The 19,564-nt window shown below is 40.0% G+C and overlaps 1 protein-coding gene across 4 annotated transcripts; it reads right to left on the reverse strand.

Annotated features, from left to right (window-relative positions):
• Nucleotides 1-872: 872 nt before the first annotated feature.
• aifm1 (apoptosis inducing factor mitochondrion associated 1) lies at nucleotides 873-18,576 on the reverse strand. 4 transcript variants are annotated; one of them, XM_033641710.2, is made up of 24 exons: nucleotides 18,331-18,576; nucleotides 15,936-16,066; nucleotides 15,707-15,827; nucleotides 15,525-15,548; nucleotides 14,064-14,195; nucleotides 12,747-12,818; nucleotides 12,477-12,545; nucleotides 12,305-12,376; nucleotides 11,386-11,457; nucleotides 11,154-11,222; nucleotides 10,978-11,049; nucleotides 10,455-10,573; nucleotides 10,198-10,328; nucleotides 9,675-9,765; nucleotides 9,479-9,563; nucleotides 9,330-9,406; nucleotides 8,634-8,742; nucleotides 8,419-8,526; nucleotides 8,205-8,293; nucleotides 7,981-8,121; nucleotides 4,765-4,907; nucleotides 2,562-2,686; nucleotides 1,433-1,623; nucleotides 873-1,344 (listed from the first exon to the last, which is right to left on the reverse strand). In XM_033641710.2, the coding sequence occupies exons 1-24, from the start codon at nucleotides 18,416-18,418 to the stop codon at nucleotides 1,273-1,275; spliced, it is 2,403 nt and encodes an 800-aa protein (XP_033497601.2). In that variant the 5' UTR covers nucleotides 18,419-18,576; the 3' UTR covers nucleotides 873-1,272. The 4 variants fall into 4 exon arrangements, with proteins under 4 accessions (XP_033497601.2, XP_033497624.2, XP_078028367.1 ...); XM_033641733.2 differs by lacking the exon at nucleotides 11,386-11,457; XM_078172241.1 differs by lacking the exons at nucleotides 11,386-11,457; nucleotides 12,305-12,376; nucleotides 12,477-12,545 and having other exon boundaries at nucleotides 18,331-18,575.
• Nucleotides 18,577-19,564: the final 988 nt, after the last annotated feature.

Here is a 19,564-nt window from a genome sequence, read left to right on the forward strand (position 1 = left end):
TTGAAGACAAAGAATAAACAAAAAGAAAGGTAAAAAAAACAAGATTGTTGCTGCATTCAAAGGGGAAATAGGATGAAGGACATTAAGTTCAAATTAATTCAAGTGTTCTTTAAGTGTCAGTACACATCCAGAGGTTATTTATCTTTAGCAGAGCTGTCCAGTGTTTCTGGTCTAATTATTTCATCTTCAGATAGCCAAGCAAATTCAAATATAAATGTGGAAGCTCATGTTTTTCCCTCCATACAGAGGGGGAGGCTGTTCAGCCATTTACTCATGTAAAATTAATGTCAAAGAAAGCGATGGGACGTTATGGCTGCACGTGTTTGCCTCACACTTGAGAGGCCGTTCCACACTTCGCTCTGGAGCCCACAGTGTCAAATACGATAAGAAATGTGTGAGAACACAAAACATGAATGCAATCCTAATAACAAGAAGCCCACAGCAGAGGAAAAAAGAAACCCAGTGTTTCTGCATGCTTGAACATTTTCACCTCCGGACAGGATAAGTAGGCCAAGCGTCATTTTTAATGTTGTTCTTGTTGGAGCGCACATTGACTCTGCTCAATTAGATTGTACTTGAACACACTGTAAAATGTACTTGTCATGTGCCCTTTATACAAGCCTGCCTGTACTCAGTGCTTTCAGCCAAGGTCAGATCTTTTAACATCACCTCACTCAGTTTGAAAAGGTCCAGTCACTACAGTTGACATGTATGACCGAAGTTAGTTTGCCAAACAGTACACATTAATTAAAATGCTTCAGGACAGATGAACTCAGCCACACGGACTTTAACATGCATCAAAGCTCAGAGTGCGGGTCAACTTCTCTGTCATCAGTGCTATAATAGGAGCAAAATGAAAATAATGGGATCACTCCGATTTAAAAATAGCTTTTATTGCAGCTTCCCTTGTGACAAGCTGCTCTGATCACACAGAGGAAAACAATAATCCATGCTCAGCATCTTCAGCCTGGTGGGGAGAAGCAGGACATCACATCTTGAGCATGATTTAAAAAAAAAAAAAAACATGAGCAAAACATTTGGTGGAATATGAGACGTTTTCTCCGGGATAGAAAAAAAAACAAACAAACAAAGCAGGTGCAACAGATACAAATTCCAAATATGAAAAATATCTCAGCGACATGACATAATTCACGATTCCTCCTTGTTTGTATGTGTGATCAGTTCTGTCTTCAAGAGTGCGGCAATGGCTGCCAAAGTTCAGTCTTCACATGAAGCGTAACTCCCCTCCCACAGTGAGTGCCAGCCTCCATCTTAATCATCGTGGATGTTGAACAGTTTGGCCACTTCGTTCAGATCTGCATGTTCCTCTCCATCCTTGATGATCTAGGATTAACAAACAATTTACAATAACTAAATATTTATTTTAAATCCTTAGGATGACACAAAGCATGTGTCTTACAAAGTGACGTACCTTCCTTGCGATGGGCATTCTGTTGAACACATTCCACAGGATAATGCCCACCACCACTTTGTCTCTCAGGTAGAAGATGACTCCCTTTCCGTACTCATCTTGGTGCTGCACCATAGCAGGAGCAGGAGATGAGGAGGCCACTGGGCTGGTAGCAGTGTCCTCTGTTTCACTTTCCGAGCGGATCCCAGTCCCTGCAATACATGTAACAGGAAGATTACATCCTGGGTTCCCACACATTTTTACTAATACATTTTCAAGAAAACTTTTGATTTATAGACATGTCTAATAATTGCAACCTTGCCCAAATCTAAGCACTCTTTATTAATGAAGGCTGATCACCGTCATGCTCCGTCAGTCTTCCCCCATCCAAGCAGATCAATAACAGGATATTCCTTATATGGATCATAATACCTGGTGATTCAATCAATTGTGTATATTTGATGGAATCACCAGGTATCGTAGGGCTAAATGTTCTCTGTAGATGACCAACCTGTTGATAGCCTGTTTGATCTTGGCTGAGATCAAGTTGGAAACGACGGTCATGCTTCCATATTGTATGACTGTACTGCAGCAGCCTCCCGCTCAAGCTCAAGCTAACATTAGCTCTCCATCAGTAGTAAATGTCCCCAGCATCACTTAGCAACTTTCCACACTGACAGTGAATATTCACAGATCTTACGTGTCTCAAATCTCGGTGTGAAAGCCTGGGCTAACTTACTACACAGCAGCTTTTCAGCATTTCCTGTTTGCCTACTGATAACACATTGCTCTCTCCCAAAAGGGGGCACGGCCTTGGTGATCACAATGCCAGTCTGGTCTGCGTGTATCACATGATACAAGTGACGTTTCAACTGTCAGTCAGCAGAGCACTAGTGATAAAAGGACCTTATTTTGCATACTGTTAAACATGTTTTGGGATTTTTAAGAACATATCATGCAAAACAATGTAAATTTAAAAACTTTTCCAAAACATTCCACTGATTACAAACCATTTTTAAGGCCTAGAAAAGTTTTTTCTAATTTCAGAATTTTTCCAGGATTTTCATTATCATAAGAAACCTGTTAATCTGAGCCTTGGTCCTCAAATTCACTCTTTATTTCTGCATTAGGATCACGATTTTATAAATACCTGACTGCTCAGTAGCAGCTTTAGGTGTATCCTTGGCAGTGGCTTTGGCAAACACTCCTACTGTTGGCAGGCTGCTGTCAACAATCCCAATCGCCTCGTAGCCCACATCTGGACCCAGGTCACTCCTGTTAGAAACCATATGAGATTGGGAAACAAATCAAAGCATGCCCCTCCTCCCCTCCTGCTTTGTCTAATAGCATGTGGTATCAGACTGCGGTGCAGCAGCAACAACCAATCAAAGCTGAGGAGCAGGGCTGGAAATTAGCACCAGCCGCCAGCCAAATGATGGTAAAATATGCAAATGGCTGCTAGATTTGCTTCACTCACCAGCCATGGTAATGCACTGTACATTGTGGAAGGTGGACAAAAAACTTAATTTCCAATCCTGTCAAGGAGTCTGTAACGCAGCTGTCAATCATATGAATCATTTCATGATCTGTGGTCAAACTGTGAAACAAGGCAGCACTGATTAAATATGAATTAAGATTCTTTTACTGCATTGCCTATTTCTCACCTCAAATGTTTTCAGAAACATATTTTAGTGTACTGTTCAGCTGTAAAATGAGAATATTTGCTCCAGCCAGTGGGCAGTGCTCGGTACATCCCTCGACTATTCCAGGGACAGAATCTTGACTCAAATTTCATCAGTGCTGCCTAGTTTGACACAGTTAACTTGCAGTGATTGACACGATTGACAGTTGCGTTAGAGACTCCTTGGCTCTGATTGGTTCTTTTCGGTGCGCCGCGGTAGATTCTGGCAAATGCCATTAGAAGCAGTAGGAGCGACAGGGACACAATATTTTTCCTAGATTATTTGTCTCATACAATACTTTGTGGATATAGTCACAGTTTCAGCAAATGACAAAAACTTACTTTCAAAAAAGTTACCAGCTGTCGCTTTAAGACTGCAGCTAGACATAATATCATTTTGTGCCAAGAAGTGTCAACTACATTCTCTAAGCAAAAACAAAATCTCCTGCACATTTCTGTTGAAAATACTTTCACTGAAGTTCACCCTCCAATGTGAAGTACAGCAACTTCTAGATTTAAAACTTTACTGTCAAAACAGCCTCCAAAACACTGTATGTTTGTGTACCTCACACAGCTCCTATTCTAAACACACGCAGACATATACACACAACAAAGAGGGCTGAGAGGGCACTTGTTAAAAATTTAGCTGTGAACTCCAGTAACAACCCCCCACTGTCATCTGATGAGTTTCAAGCTGGCTGATGACCTGAATTAATGTCACAATGAAATGACCTTAGCAAATTACATGCTGTGGTCGTTCTACCAGAGAGCCTGTACACTAAATTTGGCATCATTCAGACACATGCAGACTGATGGCTCATTAAGATTTGGGGGGAATCTGTTGGCACTTTTATCAGTTCATGTACTTATATGTTTACAACAAGCTGAATATGAAAAACATGGACTTGATGACCTTAAAATGAACTAACTGAACAATGCTGGTTCATGAGGTGGTGTGTGCATCACCCAGGATGCATCACAGCAGCCTGATTCTGCAGACACGCTACACTGGCATAGGAATATCCACATAGCATCTGACTACATCTGCATGATAGTTTGTTTCTGTTTAGACTGCAATGAACCAGTGTTGTCAGCAGTGTGTCACATCCCACCAGCTGCTAAAAACATGCAGTCACATCATTCATGTGTGTGGTGCAAGTCACATTCAACACTGCAGTTCAATTTTTGGCAGCTCACCGGATATCTGGTAAAGCCCCCCTCTGATCATATCAGTGATGTTTTTAACAGAGTTGGTAAATTTATGATGGGTTTAAAAAATGTCTGGCTGAGTAATGCAGCCCTCTGCTGAAAACTCCTATCCTAATGTCCTCTAAAGGCATTTTAAATATTTTAGAACTTAATGGTATTCAAGACTTCAAAGCAATCATGCATGTACATCTGACTTCTAAAAGGACTGAATCTGAGTCATTTGTAGAATTGTACATGCTGCCCCAGTGCCCACTTATTTTAATGTATTCATCGAGTGTGGACCTGCTCAATTAACAATTCAGACGGGCACTCGCTTTCTTAAATATTTCCCTTCATTTCCACTTCAAGCTGGTTTCATAGCTTGCAGCCACAGCTCTCATTTCCAAAACGGTTTGAATTTGTGACCCATGAAAACCTTGCGTTAGCATCACTAGCAGGAAATAGGAACTACCCTAATACCCACCAGAACATGGACTGATGCCAGTAGGGCTTGCTGGCTCCTGTCATGTTCTCTCCTGCTAGTCTTCCACTCACGACGGCGTGATCGTGGTGCTCCACTCGTCTGCGGCCCAGTCTGATGTCATAGAAACACGCAGCGTCTCCTGCCTAAATCCAAACAGAAGGGATTACAATTTCTAATTACATTACATTTGCATTACATGTCTATATGGGTGCATTGTTTATGGACCATGACCAGAATTTGCTTGAAGGGCGCACTATAATAAATATAAGACTGAACAACTGAAACATTTATGAAATATTGTATGCAGCTCATCTTGGCTTACTCAGTACACCATTGTAAGGCTCAAAAGTCCTGCACAGTATTTTTTTTTTTTTTTTGCTGGATTTATTTAAATTCAGTCTTTTTAGTAAGTACATTTTACCAATTCATTAAGTGTGTGTGTTAAAACAAGTATCCATGTTTAAATAAATACGTTTATCCAATTGGAAAAACAGCAGTGAGTCACATCACACAAGGACTATCAACTCAGTTAAAGATAATCCAAGATAATCCACTTATGAGTCTCAGCCTTTGAAAGCACATGGGGTTTAACATCAACAGCAAAACTGCTACCACTTCTAGTGACCAGTGTTGTACAACAAAGGGCGGCTTTTTTTTTTTTTAATTCTTTTTTTTTTTAAGCTTTTTATATCACTCTGTTGTTTTCCAGTAGTGTTACTTATGTAGTCAAATCCAAAAATTGTAAATTTGGTCAAAGTGCGTATATTTTAGCATCAAAATGTCTTCCCAAGCCCTTCTAAAATGTTTTTTCATGTTACCTGATGTTGGTTTCTGCACTATTTTGTTGCTACATATACCCATGTTCTGCTGAGTACACCATGTTAGTTTGGTTCTGAAAGTCATACAATTACTCAAACAAACTAAACAATCGTTTTAGTGGCAGACTAGCAACTCCCTGGTGCTGTGAGGTAAAATTATTGTTTCTGTCTACAGAGTCTTGTGACTGAAAAAAGGGTGATATAACTGCTTGAGTTCCCTATCAGAAAGGGCTGTCTGACAGCAGAGTAAAGTGGTAAGATAATCTAAATATAGTGATCATGAATTTAATTTTTTTTTTTTTTTTTTTTAGGAGGCTAAAATACATTTTGCTGCTGCCACCATCCACAGCCACCAGACTCCTTTAACAGAAACAGTAATTTTACCTCACAGAACACAAGGAGTTGCTGGTCTACAGCTGCTCCTATCAGTTAGTCTGTGCCATTTTGTGAATGTCGGAACCAAACTAACGTGGCATCCACAGCCACGCATTTCTTAACTTCTGTGCCCGATTACTCCTGTCTGCTTCTCCAAACTGGGAGCATGCAGACTGCATATACTGTAGATAATACACTAACTATGGATCTAAAAATGTATTAATGCAGCACAAATGCAGTATTATATAGAATCTCAAGTTGTCTTCACCTTGTTAATGGTAATAAAATGGCAGAATTTTCTATCTCAAAGCTCAAATCTTCCAAGCTGAAACTTTCCTCAGTGTCTATACACTGTCAGCAAGCAGCATGTGAAAGTTAAAGCCAACCGCTTGGCTTTGACCTTGCTATACTGTACTTTTAACAGTGCAATTGCCTCGATTTTCATAACTTCCACTTAAGTGTGTGCCGCTTATGGTCTGGCACCTGATGCTACGTTTTAATAAAGTCCCAACCTTACCTGCGTGCTGTGCCCAGGAATGTCATAAACGAAGCAAAATAAGTACAGTTGCTTGCAAAAGTTTGGGAAACCCATGGTCATAATTTTGTTTACTGTGAATAGCTAAGCATGTAAAAAATGACTTGATCTCCATAAAGCAAAATGTTAACAACAACACGTTTCTTTTATATTTTAAGCAAGATTACTTTTCTATTTCAGTCTACTACAGTTTAAGAATAACAAAAACGGAAAGGACCTGAAGCAAAAGTTTGGGCGCCCTGCATGGTCAGAGCTTAGTGGCACCCCTTTGGCAAGTATCACAGCTTCTAAACACTTTCTGTAGCCAGCTAAGAGTCTTTCAGTTCTTGTTTGGGGGGATTTTCACCCATTCTTCCTGCAATAAGCCTCTAGTTCTGAGAGATTATTAGGCTTTCTTGCATGCACTGCTTTGCACACCTTTGCTCAATGCGTCCAAAAAGTTCTACTTCATCTTCATCAGTCCACAGGATTTGTTTCCAAAAAGTATCAGGCTTGTTTCGATGTTCCTTTGCAAACTTCAGTTATTGCATTTTGTGGTGAGGACACAGGAAAGGTTTTCTTCTGATGACACTTCCATGAAGGTCATATTTGTTCAGGTGTCACTGCACAGTAAAGCAGTGCACCACCACTCCAGAGTCTGTGAAATGTTCCTGCAGGTCTTTCACAGTCAAACAGAGTTTTGATTTGCCTTTCAAACAATCCTACAAGTAGCTCTCTCTGAAAGTTTCCTTGGTTATTCAGACCTCAACTTGACCTCCACAGTTCCTGTTAACTGCCATTTCTTAATTAAATTTCTAACTGAGGAAAAAGCTTCCTGAAAACTTTGCTATCTTCCTATAGTCTTCTCCTGCTTTGTGGGAAATCAGTTATTTTAGTTTTCAGAGTGTGAGGCAGCTGTTTAGAGGAGCCCATGGCTGCTGATTGTTGGGACAAGGTTTCAGGAGACAGGCTTTTTATAAAACTTTAAATATGCATCATCTAGCCTTTACAAACATTAGCTGTGAACAAGCCATTTCCCTAACAAGCTAATTAAGGTCTGAGGCTCTAGTAAAAATTGTCTGAGAGCTCAAATGTCTTGGGTGCCTAAACCTTTTCATGAGGCTCCTTTTTTACACTCTAAAATTGTACAAAACAAAAATAATACTCTAATCTTGCTTGAAATGTTGATAACCATGTTTCATCTTCAACATCATACTTTTTGGAAAGCTGTTCATCTTCTACTCACTTAACTATTCACAGTAAGAGAATTTTTAACCATGGGTACCTCAACTTTTCATGCTACTGTATGTGACTCTATTCATTGTTTTTTTTTTTTAAATGAAAATCCTAAATAGCATGCTAGTATACATGTTATGTATACTAGCATGCTTAATAGTATACATGCTATTTAACCTCCAAAGCCAGTCAAAATCAGTCAGTATTTTAACAAGTCATGATCCTAATGACTGTTACTGGATTACTTTTATCATCTTATAAACATTAACTTACCACCCAAATATTGGATCTAGCTTGCAGCTCCGCATTGACCCTAAAACCACCGAAGTCAGAGTCCACCTCCAGACCTGCTGACTTGGCAAGGTCAACATTGGGCTCCAGGCCAACAGCTGCAACAATGTGGTCAGTTTTCACCTACAGGGAGAAGGACAAGATAATCACTAACTGATGAGTCATTTCCTTATTAACACTGGACTCCAGTGAAAACCTGGACCTACCAATCGGCCATCCTTCAGCTGGATTTCTAACTTGTCATCTTTGCAGACCACAGCTTTCACCAAAGCTTCTGAAATGATCTTCACACCCTCTACAGGACCAAAGAGAGAATATTTCATCAAAGAAGAAATGAGGCGATAAAAAATGTTCTTTTTCTCAGGGGTGAAACTACATAATGAAAGTTCAGACATGCTAGAGTACAAAATGGATATTAACCTCTCTTGACTTTTTCTGTTGTCCAGTTGCTCAGATACTCAGGCAACACTTTTCCCATGTTGCCCTTCTCAGGGAACATCTGTATCACCTCCAGGCCACTCTCGGTTGCTGGAAAAAAGAGGGAGTATGAGTGATCCAACAACAAAGAAAGAAATTAATTCAGTTAAACATAAGAAGTATTAATAATTCTATCATTTGTTATCCAGACATCTTACATCTCCTGCCAAGGGCACAGGCCAGCTCGCTGCCCAAGAAGCCGCCTCCAACGATTGTGATGGACTTGATGTTTCTGGAGACTTTATCCAGTGATTTGAAGTCCTCGATCTATAAAGGACAAAAAACATTCTATCAAATTATTCTCTTTTTTTCTGGTGATGATATGTCGCACTGTTACTCCTGTTAAACACATTAAAACGGCCTAAATGAGTGTAATAACCCATCTGTGCACCTATGAAGGGACTGTAATGATTCTTATTATAAGAAACTTTAAATGTAACATCAGTGGAAACGGTGGACAAACAAAAGTAAAAGTTGTACACAGGTCTTGCCTTAATACTGTTTGAGTTATGGTGCAATGCATCTGTATGTCCTGCTGTTTTCACCACTCAGATGATTTCATGTCTCAGAAAATATGTTGTGTGACAAATGTGTGATATTAAGTTTTAGAATTAAGTTTTCCTTTGTATTATTTTCTAGACTAAACTAGGTATTTTGCTCCCACCTATTCCAGAGAGTTGGAATCAATGTTTAGAGTATTTCCTGTTATCCAACACTTCCAAACAACTTATTTAGAGTCATAAATATTTCCATCTGAATAAATCATAATGTCAGATCCTGATTATTACTCTCACAGCAGCCACAAATACCCAAACTCAAACAAGTCTATTGCCCCCTTGTGGCGAAATACTGACCTTGCGGAACAACGTTGTCCTCTTCATCACCTCCTCTCCTGCTCTCTCAATGACCTGAAGATTTCTTGGCACACCGCCTGAAGAGAGCAGCATAAATTAGCTTCCACCAGGTTCAGACCACATAAAAAATTCATTTTAAAGAGGCCTACCTGTAGCAATCAAACACTTGTCATATGAAATCTCAGTATCATCGTCCAGCTTTACTTTGTTTCCCCTCACATCCATGTGAACCACCTAAAATGAAATAAATCACATATTTGTTGTTCAAAAATATCTTATTAAATGCAGTCAGAAAGTAAAGTTACATCTTGCAATAAGGTATGAATACTTCAAATATAAACCAACCTTTTTGCCGCTGAGAACTGCAACCCCACCATTTTCTGCACTGTCCAGTTCTTCTGTGCTAATGTAGAATGATGGTGGCTGGAAGTAGATACTGGCAAATAAACACAAATGTATTAAAATCTTTTTTTTTTTTTCTTATTTAAAATTTTTTTTTGGACACTAATCAGGCAGCAAGTCACAAATAAACCAGCCAAAAGTAAAGAAAATTCTTCATACAGTATCAGTTTTGTGTTATTATGATACCAAGTTACAAAAACACTGTGTCCAACAGCTCTTTCCTGGAGAAAATAAATTACAAGCAGCACAGGACATGATGCAATTCTTGTTCAACAGTGGTTTGTTATGAATACTATAAAAAGGGCAAGTCAGTAGGAACAGCATTTAGAGCAGGTAGTTAAAGGGAAACGTTTGTATTTTAAACCTGTTCCATGTTTTTGTGTATAGTGACTTGTAGAGACACCATTCTTTATAGTGATCCAGTGCTGAGAGAGAAAAAAGCACAATGTAAGAAGCTTAAACACACCTCCTTTCCTTTCCATTCCACTGTTTGAAACGCAGTGTTTCTGTCACACTGGGGTCGTCAGAGAACCAAAGTTCCTTAGAGAGAGGTGGTCTCATGTATGGAGGGTCTGGCTCATCAGTCACAATTAACACCTGGTAGAAACAGTTAAAAAAGCAGATACAGTACATGACACAAACTGAGAAACTCAGGTTTAACAAGGTGAATGATGAACTGATGCTGCACTTGGCTTTTATTGTGGAAACTGAGGCCTGACTGACCTTGGCACCGGGATCTCTGGCTCGAATAGACCGGGCAGCAGCAAAAGAGGCAGTACCTCCGCCAATAAGGAGGTAGGGGGCGTGTGATGGGACCTTGAGAATGGCAGGTGATGAGTCTTCTGGGGTTTGCATAAGAAAGCAACAGCAAGCACGAGAGAGCAGAAAGTGAAAGAGAGCGCAAGAGAGAGAAAAAAAAGGCAAAAAGCAGAAGCAGGAGAGAGACACACAGTCAGTGCATGATCCTGGATGCTTATCAATGTCCGTGACTTAAACAAAATACACCTAAATGAGTAAATGGAAAAAGCAATTGCAATTTTCATGTGAGTGAGATTAACCTTTATCATTACCAGAACTTAAACAATGTGAAAAACACATAAGAAGGCAGGAAGAAAAGCTGTAATAGGAAAAAATGTTAAAATATAAAAAGGAGAAAAGGCATTTGAAATTAACATTAACAAAATGGGAAAAGGTATCGATGACTGCCCGCTTCCCCGCTCCAACCGAGGCTGGACTATGGTCTTACCACTCTCTGCCACAACTTCAGGTTGAGGCTCAGTTGGCTCTGCTGCAGGGCTTTCTGCTGCTGCTGTAGGTTCTGTTAGTATAACCGGAGCATGAACCAGTTAAGACAAAATAAAAACCCTCAGACGTGGTAATGTACATCACTAATTCCATGCACAGGTCTGACTGAGTGCTTACCACTCTCTGCAACAGGTGCAGGGGGCTCTGTAAGCTCAGGTGGGGACGGCTCAGGGGCAGGTGATGGTTCTGGTAGTATAGTGGCAAAGATACATATTTACCTCTTTAACTGAGCTGTGGTATGTATCTGACTCAGTTCAGGTGGAAAAGCAAATGTAAATGCACCTGAACATATTTCCAATAGAATGACCAAATTAAGTAGATCACAGTGTCCTCTCTTCTCAAATCTTACCCTCCTCAACTACAGGAGCAGCAGGTGGTTCTGCTGCCTCCTCTGGAGATGCTTCCAGCACTAGCTCATCTGCTGTTGGGGCAATCCATAGTATGGGTTACGAGTTAGCTCTTTAAGAGACTACTGAAGGGGAAGACTTCTAGAATCCATGCATATCTTCAGCTCTACCGTGGGAACATTCGGCAGAGCATGCACACTGACAATAACAAGTGAAAGTTGCCCAATTTGTGGTTAACTTCTACAGAGTTGCACAGGCTCTATACCATCAAGGAGCTGAGTACAGAGCTGTAACCTCTGTAACTGTTGATGACAGTGCCAGTGCTATTTTTTTTACCCAAGCACGTCTTAGCACACTAATGTTCACAAGTACGAAGGATCTTTGTTTTCTGACTTCTTGTTTAAATTATACACTGTTGTGAAAACGTTTTGCATCTTAGACAAAGTATGCAGAAAGTCTGGAGGTAAGAAATACAATCCACTTCAAAGGGCAGCTTGCAATTATTATTATTAATAATAATTATATCACATTAACAGTTAATAAAACATCCCAGGACAAAGTTTCACAAAATGTCAGACTGGATGGAGTTCCATTTTATATCACAGATGACAACAAGGCACATTGGGAGGCAACATATTTGTAGAAAATACTCCAATGACTGTGTTCCCCATAGCCAGAAATATTTACAGTTCAGAATAAAAAAAAATGAAATACATTTTTCCATGCAGGTGAGAATAACCTTTATCATTACAAGAAGGCAAACATTGTGCAAAAGACATGAACAGGAAAGAAAGCTGTAATAGGAAAATGCTAAAAATATAAAAAGGAGAAAGGTGTTTGAAATTAACTTTGACAAAATGGGAAAAGGTATTGATGACTGCCCGCTTCCCCGCTCCAACCGAGGCTGGACTATGGTCTTACCACTCTCTGCCACAACTTCAGGTTGAGGCTTGGTTGGCTCTGCTGCGGGGCTTTCTGCTGCTGCTGTAGGTTCTGTTAGTATAACCGGAGCATGAAGCAGTTAGGACAAAAAAAGCAACCCTCAGATACTGTACATCACTGGCTTCATATATTAGTCTGACTGGGTGCTTACCACTCTCTACAACAGGTGCAGGGGGCTCTGTAAGCTCAGCTGAGGATGGCTCAGGGGGAAGTGATGGTTCTGGTAGTATAGTGGCAAAAGTGACATAATAACCTCTCTATGAAATACATCTTTAACTGAGCTGTAGTATGTATGTATCTGACTTGAGTTAGATGGAAAAGCAGATGTCTAACAGGCACTTTAACTTTCAGCTGAAATCTAATATTTCCAAAAGATTTAGTAAATTATTTAGACCAAGTGTCCTTTCTTCTCAAATCTTACCCTCCTCCACTACAGGAGCAGCAGGTGGTTCTGCTGCCTCCTCTGGAGATGCTTCTAGCACTGGCTCATCTGCTGTTGGGGCAATCCATAGTATGGGTTACATTTCAATTCTTTAAGAGATTATTGAAAGGAAAGACTATCAGGATCCATGCACATCTTCTGCTCTACCCTGGAAACATTCTGCGGAGCATGCACATTGACAACAGCAAGTGGAAGCTACCCATCTTGTGGTTAACTTCTATAGAGATGTAGATACTGTACATCATGCTATACCAGTAAATAGTTATATTCAGAAGAGAGAGAATCAAGGAGCTGAGTATGGAGTTGTAACCTTTTTAAGTGTTGATGATAGTGTGACTAATTTTGCTCACTTTTACTAAAGCATGTCTTAGCCCACTAATGTTCACAAGCACCAACAACCTTTCTGTTTTCTGCTTGAAGCCGTCCTGTTAAAATTAGAAACTGCTGTGAAGACTTTCAATTTTAGACAAAGACTGAAAAAAGTCTGGAGGTAAGAAATATAATCCACTTCAAAGTGCAGCTTCCACTTTTAAACAACACTACCACATTAACAGTAAAAAACCTTTAGAGTACTTCGTATAACACATTCAGAAAGTGTCAGACAGGAGGGGTTCCATTTTATATCACAAATATGACAAAAGCACACCAGGAGGCATATTTGTAGAAAACACTGAGAACTCCAACGACCGTGTCCCCCAAAACCAGAAATATTTACAGTTTAGAATGAATGTGAGTACTACGTGTGAGTGCCTAAACGTTGTACTGAAACTGTAAATGGTTAATATACAAGATTAGAGGACACAAAGTAAATGAAACCCAACATAGGACACTGAGCATGACACGTGCATCGCTAAATACAAGAAGGTGAATGAAAGTTAAACATGCAACCAGAGGGCAAAGTCACAGTCCACGTAGTAAACTTCTCACCCTCTGGATATTATGGACAACACTCAAAGACGAGACAAGTTTAGAATGTAAAGAGGGCCTCGTGTATAAAACATATCATCACCATAAAATTGTATTTTTAACATTTTACTAGTGTGGGAGGATTGTGAACAGGATATAAAGAGGAGAGAAAAGACAGGTGTGTTTTACAGCCTGCTTGTTTTGCAGTAACCAGACTTCACCAGTTGGTGTCGCCATTTCTGTCACATCTGTCAAAGACTGTACAAAATGTGATAGAAAAAGTGGGATGGTACACAAAATCCCCCATTACTTTTTGGCTCACACACACAGTTTATACAGGAGGCACGTGTTATACATGCATGTAGGCGTATAGAAAAGAATGCAGACAACCTGGGGGTGTTTCAGTTGTTTCAGTGGAGGCTGCTACTTCTGCATCAGGGGCCAGAGGGCTCGGCTCTTCTGATGACGGTGCTGCTTCAGGTTCGGGTGACGGCGCTGCTTCAGGTGCTGGCTCAGCAACGGCTGAGAGAGAAATTAAGGGACTTATCAAACATTGGCTATGAAATTATTAATTTGGATGGCTATTAAACCTACTTTAAATAATGTGACATTTAGATGGCTTATTAATTAGAAAGAGACCAGAGTTTAGAGTATGACATTTTAACCCGTCCATAATTACAGTTTGTTCTGTAGTCTTTGACTTTGCTGTTAACTTTCTACTGCAGAGGCAGCTAAATCATGCACTGCAGAGTCATCTGAGTGCAAGCCCACTTTCACACTAAATAATATTTAATTATGATATGAGGACTGTTTTTTAGGTCTAGTGTCTAGCACTAGCATCCAGCAGTGAGGGTGCAGATTGCAACCAACTGAAACGTCTCCCATGTAACAAGTGAGACGCAAAGAGAATTACAGTGGCCACTGTGAGGATGCATAAACCCCAGATGGCCCTATTTAGAGCCAGTGTTTGTTTTGTCTGTTCTGGGCTACTGTAGAAACAACATGGCAGACTCTGTGGAAGACGATGTATGTAGATACAAATGGCTCATTCTAAGGTAACGAAAACACAAAGATTCTGTGGCATATTTACTGCTGCTGCAACAAGTTGCAGATCATGTCCTAAGGATGGAAATGATCTTTCAGGACCATATAGATGTATTTGCAGAGAGCGATGAGAACAAGCCTGCCCCCTCCAGTGGTCAGTGTCTCTATTCTGTGTGGAGCAATATTTTCTTTTTGGCCTCAGGTTTTTTTTTTCCTTTACTTCATCAGTTGTGCACTTTTGTCCAGATACAGCTTTACTGAACAAACAGAAGCATCACAAGCATTGTTTTTTGGGTTACCTTATATCCACTACCAACTACTAAATATGAGAGTCTGGTGTTCCATCCTTTTTTATGTTTTTCTTGTGGGCATTCTTGACTACTCTCAACTTTTGTTTTCAATTCCTATGCATGCAGAGTGCCCTGCAGTGTCATGCCCCTTTATGTGGATTTGCCAGTTGTTAACCTATGCCAAGTAGGTTCAACTGGCACAGGCTTTCAATTTACGTGGACAAGGGGATTCATCATTATAAAAACACAGATGCAGACCATTGTGCCATTTATGAACATGTCACGTCGATGTCTGATGTTGACTTTTCTCAGGACCTTTCTCAAGAAAATTCGTAGAAAATCATCTGTAAATGAGGCTCACTGTTCTTAAGATGTCTGTGGCTTTTGCACAAGCTATTCGCTCATTGTAATAAATATATGTTTAAGTTTTACTACTCATTCACTTATTAACAGAGTTGGAGTTTGATCTATGAATGTTAAGATCAATATCTACTCAGAAATAAGAGAAATCACTTACTTTCTGTCTCAATAGCTTCCACGGCTGAAAACACAACAAAATACTCATCAGTGAAACCACAACAGTGAAACCCTTTATTTATCAGAAAGTAGCACAGTGGAAAGCTGTGGCTCTGTTAAGAATATATTTAGACTTATTTATGGGATTAAGTAAGTTTTATTATGTCAGTAAAAACTGCTCACCAGGAGCCTCTGACTGGACGAGTGTGGCTGGTTTTCCTGCGGCTGTTTTATTCTGTCTGGCTGCAATTTCATCAATTCGCTGCTGATATCTTTTTTGGTCTCCTGTGACAGTTCGGTATGCCTGTGAACAAAGAAAAGTTCTCAGCCATGAAGATGTGCCAACTGACAGCGACGGACTTCTTGTGATTTTCAGTGTATGTACCAGATGTTATGACAGAAGCTAACTTACATATAGTCCACCGCCAACGCAGGCTGCTCCAACCAAAAGGATGTACAGCTGGGTTTCCCTACCTCCCCCTGCAGGTCCAGTGGACATGTGAGCCACAGGTACACATGCTGGTGTTCTGCCATTATTCAACCCTGAAAACAATTTGACATATGACAAAAAGTCTGATTGGTCAAAACTGCATCAGGGTCATAAAAGCAATCCAAACAGAGGTCAATCATAGTTGCAGTAAAGCTTTAAGCCACATAATTCTAACTAATACACTGCACTTGGACTCATAAACAAAATGTGTTATGTTTTGTGATTAACTCATCTCTTTCCTGTATGGTGGAACATGGTAAAACACCAAAACTAGTGCAGAAAACCATAGCTGGAGATGTGCTCCAATCTTTGTTTTTGTTCATTAGGCTTCTAAGGTTGCAGCTATCTGACTGACAATGCCACTTTATCAAATTATAAATTCATTGTTCAGTCAATAAGATCTCACGTTGCTAATTGGCTGGACACCAGCAATAATGAAGTGAGATGCAACAAGCATGACACTATAAGCTCCAGTAAAAACAAAACAAAAAAAACAACACAGCCATGACTGCAGCTGCCCGGCTAGGAAGCCATATAGTATAAAGGTGACTGCTACATTAAAGGGACAGTTCACACCAAAATCAAAAATACATATTTTTCCTGTTACCTGTAGTGCTATTAATCAAGATAGATTGTTTTGGTGTGAGTTGCAGAGTGTTTAAGATATTGGTGTAAAGATGGAACCAGACAGCACTCAGCTTGTGGTGCTCAAAATGCCAGAAAATATATGTGAGAAACTCAATAGCAAAACCAGTTACTCAAGATGATCCATAGACATTGTCTTAAGCAGCTTCATGTGGGAACTATATTCATTCTACCAACCCACATATCACTGCACAGAGGGAAGCATGCATTTACTGCTAGCTCATCTGACACCACTGAGCTAGCTAACGTTGTAGCTGAGCTGAGGAGGAAGACATTAATGTTTACATCTCGTGCTGTCATGAGCACAAGCCTCTCACCCATGAGTAGATGCATGCTTTCTTCTACGTGGCGATACAGTTGGCGAGTGTAGTTTGATAGCAAGAAAATAGTTCCTACATGAAACTGATCACAGTAAGCCAAGTCATGATTCCTGGAAAGAGAGATTGCTGTCATATGTGTTGAGTTTTTTAAATGTATTTTTTGGTGCACTGAAAACCACCAGCCAAGTGCCATCTAGTTCCATTACATCCAAGAAAAGACAGACATGTCTCAGGCCCATATTTCCAACACTTGGCAGCGCACACCAAAAAATAGCAGTATAAATAGAACAACAGGTGAAAGGAAGAATATGTATTTTTCATTTTGGAGTGCACTGTGCCTTTAATATGATAGTTACTGGAATAGAGTTGTTAGCCTTTTTTTTTTTAAAAAAAAGGTGAAATACGCAGACAAGAACAAGACAAGAATGCACTTTTCCAATTTCTAAAAGTTGTGTAAATATTTGTATAAATGCTGTTGGCTGTATTGTAATTTTTAAGTATATGCCTGTGGGTGCTAACAATGAAAACACGTTTAACAGCAAGATCTTCATTGTAAGCATATCCTGCTGTATGTCAGCATGAGCTTTCACTTGAGGTCCCTCCAGAATGAAAGGACAGGCCCACTTTGGTGCTATGCATGCTCAGGAACCCTGGTGCTTGTTAATTAGGTTAATTACAGTACGCTGGCGTGCAATTTGAGTCGAGTTTAAGAGCTTGAATTCTCACTATGATCAATATCTCTCCTGAATAACTTCCCTCTCATAACTTCCCACTGCTTCCTCTCTTCATCACTGTACATTCAACCAACCTACCGACACACTATGCAGGACTCTGTTGGACATGTTGTCCCTTAACGTTAATCTTCCAGGGTCACAAGGGGCTGAAAAACCCCCATGATCCAAATCAACGTCGGCCTATGTGAGCATGCTTATACCTGACGGCTAACAAACTATGGTGCAACACCTGTCATAACCATACTGCAAACCAGCACTGTATCAGAAACATCTGTGACAGTGGCACGACTTTATATTTCATTCACTAGCCATACTTTCTGGCAGAGCTACAAACAGTGAAGTGAAATATGGTTTAAGCTAACCCGAGGTTAGTTATCGAAGTGTCATTGAGTTCTGCATGTTATCATATGCTAATTAGCTCAGTTAACGTTAGCTTTGTAACAACCAAACGAAGGTCAAAATACTTGAACGAAGCTACCAGAAGATATCCCGTCTGGTTTAACTAACTGTCGACACTGTCCGGTACCATGCTACAAGGAAAGTGTGTTGAACTGGGGCAAGCTAACAAGGAGACACCAAGTTACTGTACCTAATGGTAGTCACTAAACTTAACATTACCTGCTCTTCTCACATTCTGCCGGCACACAGTGGAGGAGGATCGAGCAAGTGGTGCAAGCTTCTTCCATACTGTTCTACATTTCAGCATTGTGGCTCAGGTCCGCTGTAACGGCTCCCAGTTTACTAGCCGACTTGTCGGACAGGAACACTAGCTAGTTGGCGTTAATTAAGTCCTACAGCCAGCACTCACTGACAACTAGCAGCACCGCGCTACACGCCAAGGCCAGAGACAGGTCATACATAGCAGGGGAGTCATGGGTAATTGCAAAGACTCTTTGGCAACGTAAGATGAGTCACCACTAGAAAATTTAAGCGTGATAACGGCCTAGGAAGAAAGATGACGTCGCTTCAAATATCAGCAACAATGTTGAACATGATTTCCGTAAAATTTTAAACGACGTGACATTGTTTCTGTTATTTTGTGTTATGACGGATCAAATCATTTTTCTAATGCTAAAGTCAACAGCGACATAAGTAACGTTTGTGTGATTTCATGTTTAATGTCTTTATTGAACGCTGTTACATCGAGTCGTAGCTGTTGTTAGATCTTGCCTTCAAGACTCTTTGTTGCTGCCGTAAACCCGGTTCTTCTTCATGACATTTCTACAGGTTACATACAGCCACCGTGCAGTGCTGCCCCCCACAGTTCATTAAACTTACATTTTTTAAGTACGTTTCTTTTTTGAGCAACCACTGAAAACCTCTTCTAAAAAGAAAATCTCACCAACAAGGGTGTGACATTGAATGTCAGGAGGCTTTGCCCCTTCAACATCTTTATTTCTAACAAGACTGGAGAGACTGGTATTAACATTTTGCACAACTTCTACCCTTCTAAAGTAATGGTGAAAAGATTTGCTGAATTAGATGATGTACAATGTCTTGAGTAGAAGCCAAATTGGATTTAGCCTATATCAGAACATCACACAACTGATCATATTTACATCCAACATACCCTGACTGATGAACACATAGGCAAAAATGAAAATAAAATGTTATGCTTGTTTTATTGACTTCCAAAAACTTGATTTGGCATACAGGACTGTTCTACAAAGTTAGTGAAAGTGGTGTAGGGAGTAAAGCATTTATTATTAAATAAAGGTATACTGGCAATATGTGCAGCTTAAAAATTGGAGGAGAAAAAAAAGCATAGAATTCTTTAAGCAAGGGTGAGGGATTCATCAGAGCTGTAATATACATATATACATACACACATATATACATATATATACACATG

Source organism: Epinephelus lanceolatus, chromosome 11, assembly GCF_041903045.1.
Source record: "Epinephelus lanceolatus isolate andai-2023 chromosome 11, ASM4190304v1, whole genome shotgun sequence".
In the NCBI taxonomy this organism is placed as follows: domain Eukaryota; kingdom Metazoa; phylum Chordata; class Actinopteri; order Perciformes; family Serranidae; genus Epinephelus; species Epinephelus lanceolatus.